Here is a 6,000-nt window from a genome sequence, read left to right as displayed (position 1 = left end):
GGAGGTGGTGTTTTCTCTTATTTCCCAGGGAATGGATCAAGTCCAAATTCCAGGGCATCAGTGCCCCCATCCCATCCATCATGCCCTGCTACATGCATGCCATGTGCAATCTTAGGGAAGATATTCCCATCATGAGCCTTAATTTCTTCCTCTGTAAACTGGCCTAAGACCTGTTCACTGCCATGCCTTCTTTGGAGAGTAGCTGCATTTTCAGGAAAGGGGGGTGCTGAACTGGGGGAACCATCGCTGGGCCTTGTTGGGTCGATTACCCCACCATGGCCTGAGTTTTTACAACTTCCCTTATCCCTAAAGTCAAAATTTAAATTCCTACCATTTGAAATGATAGAAGCCAGTGTCATTTTTATCTGCCAGCTCTTTCACCCCTTCCAGAGCAAAATAAATCCTAGGATTTGTGTTGGATAGCCCCCCTCCCCCATTCTGCATGGATGAGCCAGGGTCTGGGCAAAGAGCATTTGATTTTCTCTGCTACAGGCTCCTTGAAGGCTGTGTGAGGGCTGGCAGGAGCAGTGGACTGGAGCCAGGGGAAGCCAGCACGACCAGCACGACGTGGGGAAGCCAGCTCCCACGACCAGTGGGAGCTGGGGCCTGGGGACCTGCTCAAGTACACCGGGGAAAGGACCCATCAAAGGAGAAGAGTGAGTTCACTGGGGGGCTCCTTTGCCTTCCTTCCCTTTGAGATGTTTCCTTTTGAACCTGCAAAGTGACAGCCCTTCTGTGATCATGTCTGGTGTCCCTGGACTTCCAGACAGCTCCAGAGCCCACGCCAATGGGAACAGTTTCTGTGGGCTCCTTTCATGTCCCATCCTCATGGGCCTGCAGTGGTCACCCTGCTCCACGGTAGAGCAGAGACCCTGAGTTTCTCACAAGAGTGGAGTCTCATGATCCACTGCATATTTTGTTCCAGCAACAAAATAATGAGCAGACAGACAAATAGATGTGATAGTAAAAAGCACACGCTTAAGGGAATGTTTTCACAGTGTCTGATGAAAGGAAAGGAGGCAGCCTCACTGGCCCCAGAGGGAGTCTTCTCTAACACTGAGCTGAGCACATCACTCAGATGCTCTCCTCGCTCTCTGTTGCCCGTAGGGGTAAGTCTGTGCTTTTGGTGGAACACTCTTCTCCCTGACCCTGGCTCATCTCCTGCCGCCCCTCCTGTCGTGCTTTGCTCCAGCTGGGCTGACCTCTCACCTGCCTGCCTCCCATCCCAAGGAGTTTTCACACCTCTTTGCCACTATACATCCTGATCCCTTGGACTGATTTCCTTTTCCTCTTTTTTCTACCTGTTGAGACTCAGCTTGAATGGGCGCTACTTCCTCTAGGAAGTCGTAGGCAGGCAGAGGGTTTCTTGCTCCCAGTTTCATATGATGCTCGTATGCTGCACCACTCCTGTACTGGGGTTCAAGCTCCCCAGTATACAGGGAGCTCTTGGGGAGAAAAACTGTGCCTTATTGAATTCTGTGCTCCTTATCTCCTGTCTGGGGCCAGACCAGCCTCCACGTGGAGCTTCCTAGATCCCAGGCTGCCCTGAGGCTGCCAAATACTGTGCCTCAACACCTAGTAGAGACCAAAGTAGAGCATGTCCCTGGCTTGCAGACCTCACAGCCTGAGGAAACAGGCAACTGTTTTCATTGGCCAAGAAATCAGATGGGACTAGCTTTCCTGGGGAGCTGGGAATGACTTACTAAAATATATCTGAACTACTGGGCTTCCTAGAAGAACTCACATCAGAAAGAAAGAACTCCATTGTGGAGTTCTCTGCTCAGAAGTTTCTGGCCTTATTTTCCCTCCATAAAATAAGCGCTTTGCTGAGAAAGATGAAGGAAACAGTACAAACGGGTCTTATCACCAATATCTGCCTTTCTGGAACCCAGGATTTCATCAGTGAGGAAGATACCTCAGTTTCCTCAATTGTAAAGTAGAGATGACAGGCTAGTAGTTCTCTCATGGGGGTTCTAGGACTGCGTGAGATGTCATAAGGAATGTGCCAAGCCCGACATACAGTAGATGCTTAGCAAATATTGCTTCCCTGTCACTGGGTCACCCATACTTTACTTTCAATAAGATCCTAGATCCTTGGTATGATCTCCTTGGCCTATTTTAAACTAAAGCATAACTGGGCCCATGATGACCTTTTTCAAGATGTCAGCTAGGGATTTCTCTAGGAAGGAATTCAAATTTGGGGATCCAAGATTATGCACAAAGCTAGTATCATCTGCCCCATCTGAAGGGACCATCTTCAGACTAGCCTGTCACCCTTGCTCAATGGCATCGCTGTCCTAGGGTGGGATCTTTTAAGGACATTGCCAGGAAAGATTACAGGCCCAAGAGATTTGTCTTATAGTTACACACCCAAACTTCTCTCCCCCTTTTATTTTGACATAAGAGACGAAGATTTTACATGCCCAAATAAAGTTTTTTCCTTATATACTTCAGAAAATAACCAACTCTTCTCTCTCTCCTAAAGGAGGCCACCACCCAAGAGACACAAGGTCAGCCCTGCCCCCCAAGAGATGGTTCCTTTTCACAAAGACATGGAAGAGCAGCAACATTCCACACTCTCCCTCCCACTGATTACAAAAAAAGCAAAAAGAACCTTTATCAAAGGGCGTGGACACAGCGGACTGGCCAGTGAACAACAGGTCAAGGCCTAGGCTGGGGGAGGGGTTCAAAATGGTATTGGGCCAAGCCCCATGCAGGTTATGTTTGAGAATGGGGACCTCTGCTGTGGTCTCAGGAGCATCCCGAGGTCACACTGATCCAGACCGGCAGGTGTCCAATGCCAGAGATCCCTGAAGGAGCCTACAGCAGGCAGCAGAGCAGGCCCCCCCCTCCTCCAAGAACCCCATCATTTCCATGACAGCATGAAGGAGTAGAACAGATATCTCCTCTACTCTCAAGGAAAAGTGAGGCAGGGAGGTGCTGCTGAGGCTGTCACTCCCCAATGCTCGCACAGTCGGCTTGCCATGAGATTCACAAACTTGAACAAAAGCAAGAGGTCTGGGAACCAAAAAATCCAGGGCCTCGTCATGGGTGCACGTGTGCATGGGCCCATGGCTGTGGCTGGTTGGGTGTGGAAGGGAAGTCTGGGCCTTTCAGAGCAGCATCCCCACAGCTATAGGAGACCCTCAGAAGGTGCAGGGCCCACCACGGAACACGGACCACCAGTCTTCTCCTTGGAGTTGGGCAGGGGGCCGCCTCTTAGCCCCTGAGCCCAGTCACTGCCATTCACAGAAAAGGGGGCTTGGCTGCAGCAGCCTCTGGGCTCCGGCAGATTCCCCATCCCATTGGGCTAAAAGGAGCTTAAATATTCCAGTGCCACCTCGTATACAAATTTATACTGTTCCTGAGAGGGGGAGAGGCAAAGAGGAAGCAGAGGAGGCAAGAGAAGGAAAAAAAAAAGGAAAGGAGAAATGCATTTAGGTTAGAGACACAGATTTTGGAAGACACTTTATCTACATCCATACTAACAGTTGACTCAAAATTATCCATGTAATTATCTGTATCTGGACATCCCCCCAAGTTGTGCCCTGGGCCTGTTCACACCCACGCTTTCCCAGATGCCCAACGGGATCATTCTCTTCCTTTTCCCTGTTTTGGACACTAGTGCTTCTCAGACTGAAAGATGCATATGAAGCACCCAAGAATCTTTCTAAAATGCAAACTCTGGGTAAATCTGGAGTGGCTTTAGATTCTGTGTTTCTAACAAGCACCTAGATGACGCTGACAATGCTGGTCTATGGATGAGAATCTAAGTAGGACCGTGCTTTGATTAGGTTAAGACTCTTCTATCAAAGTTCCCTGTGTATGGTCTGTTCCCATCACTGCACCAGGCCTTATGATCTGGGCTCTGCCTGCTCACGTACTTTCCATCGCTTTCTCCACAGTGTCCAAGCCCTATGCTTACACTGTGCAATTCACATAGGTCAATTAGAATAGGACTGGACTGAATTGAAAATATAATTCACACTCCACTAATCCAGAATCCCTTCCCCTAAGCCTGAATTAGCGATATGAGGATTAGTGTGTCAGGATTAATATTTGGACTGCCCTGCAGGAGAAGGAAGTTTGTGTGGTTGCAAGGGATGTGAGCAGAGCAGATAACTGTGCAAAGGGTTGTAGACTGTAAGGGCTCACTAAGCGCCCTGCTGTTGGGTGTTTTTACTCTCTGATGCTATTTTCTCTAGGTCAGGGGAATTAGGGCCAGCCCCCAGACTGTGGAAGAAGGTTCTTGAGACACTCACCAGGGTCTCCACCATGTTGGACTTGTTGTTACGTAGTGTTTTCACAATGTGGAACACGTCAATGATGTTTTGCTGCTGGATCATCTCACACACGCTGCAGATGGCACAGAAGGTTCCGCTGCGGCCGCCCCCATTTCTACACACAGAGTGAAGAGGTGAGCTATATTCCTGGGCACCCTCCTAGCACCTGTTCATCCTAAAGCCACATCAGCAGTAGTGGGGGAGTGGCTGCCCCAGCAAATGCAAGGTCAGGCTATGGTGAAAGCCTTAGCGGTGTCAGTCCCACTGGTGCCATGAGCCTGCTTTGTTTGACCTTGAACGAGCTGTTCCCTGTTCATATAATGGAGGGGCTGGACTAGATGCTCTTTGAGAATTCAATTAACTGGACGTTTCTTTGGTTCTATGAGCATGTGAAAGTCATACATGGTACACTGACCCAAACAGTGTGACAGACAGTGTGTCTCTGTAGATGTGGTGCCTGTATCCTTGTTCAAAAGGAGGATCTGGGTCCACCTACACATCCAGTGAACACAGGGGAAGGTTCCAGGTGGTTTTAATCCTAGTTCTTCCCCTCCACTAAGGATAGAAACTCCAGAGACATCACTGTTAGCTTCAGGTCAGCCAGTCTAGGTTTAGGGGTGGGGCTGGGTGGGTCTGAAATGCTCTATTTTGAGATGATAGGTCTCTGGACATCCTGGTTGAAGCAAGACCCTGTCAATCTGGAGAGTTGAGCTAGAGGGCTCCCGGCAGGGTCATCTCTCTGTCCCTCCTTTCTGGTGCTCCATAATTCATGTTCATGAAAATGCCCCTCCAACTATTTACAGAAAGTCCCTTTAGGAAACTACCTGATTCAGAAATCCTGGGCACGTTGCCAAGAGCAACTAATGATTTCATGTAATGGCCTGTGTCTAAAGAACATCTGGATGGAAACTAAGGCACTTGATTTCCCAGATGTTTTATGTATAGGACACCCAATGAGCAGATGTTTCAAGTACAGACAGTTGCCCTCCATTCACTGGCCATTGCATTTCGATGTCTCTTTGGTATCTCTGGCCTCCAAGGATGCCAAGGTCCCTGATGATAGGAGGACATGCCTATGCTTTCCTTCAGTTCAAACTGCTGGTCACCTTGGCTAGGGGAGATATGGATAAAAAGGTACTCCTGCAAAAAAGCAGGCTGAAAAAAATCACATGGCAAAGAGTAGGAAGGGATTCCCCTAGAGGGAGTGTTCAGTACTTTCTGAAGCAAGAACAACAGAGTCCAAGAGAAAGAGGTAAGTGGGCACAGGAATCCAAGGGTCTGATGGAGTGAGACTCTGATGTGATGGTAATGACTCTGTGCTAAAGGTGAGAACACCTGAGTGTGTGAGAGGGATGTGGAAGGGGCAAGGGTGAATTGGCAGGGAACCAGCTGCCAGTTTCTGGGATGTGGGTAGAACTAGCTTGGTTTGGCTGATGTCACCCATCAACGTGACACTGACACCTCACAGCATCTTCCTGAACCCCAGTTTGTGATTTGCATCCTTTGAGAAAAAAAGGATTGTTATAGGTGGTGGCCTTAAGTCGTGTGTGTTGTGTGTGTGTGTGTGTGTTTGTGTGTGTCTGGTTTTCCTGACATGTGCATACACCACCTATTTGAAAGAGGGGAACAATGAACAATAGCTGGTTTTGAAAAGACTGAACTTGATTCTGAAGTCAGTAAGGTGTTTTCAATGGGCTCCAGACATATTTACTCTAAA

At 48.6% G+C, this 6,000-nt stretch overlaps 1 protein-coding gene across 3 annotated transcripts in view; it reads right to left on the bottom strand.

The window, feature by feature from the left end:
- Positions 1-2,798: 2,798 nt before the first annotated feature.
- PTPRT (protein tyrosine phosphatase receptor type T) overlaps positions 2,799-6,000 on the bottom strand; it is an 800,956-nt gene continuing 797,754 nt past the window's right edge. For all 3 annotated transcript variants that reach the window (XM_042930943.1, XM_042930944.1, XM_042930945.1), the window contains 2 exons: positions 4,263-4,398; positions 2,799-3,364 (listed from right to left, as the gene is read on the bottom strand). In XM_042930943.1, coding sequence (XP_042786877.1) covers positions 3,311-3,364; positions 4,263-4,398 — 190 coding nt within the window. In that variant the 3' untranslated portion in view covers positions 2,799-3,310. The remainder of the gene's footprint in view (positions 3,365-4,262; positions 4,399-6,000) is intronic.

This window comes from Panthera leo, chromosome A3, assembly GCF_018350215.1.
Source record: "Panthera leo isolate Ple1 chromosome A3, P.leo_Ple1_pat1.1, whole genome shotgun sequence".
Lineage (NCBI taxonomy): Eukaryota > Metazoa > Chordata > Mammalia > Carnivora > Felidae > Panthera > Panthera leo.
This window is presented reverse-complemented; position numbering and strand designations above follow the sequence as displayed.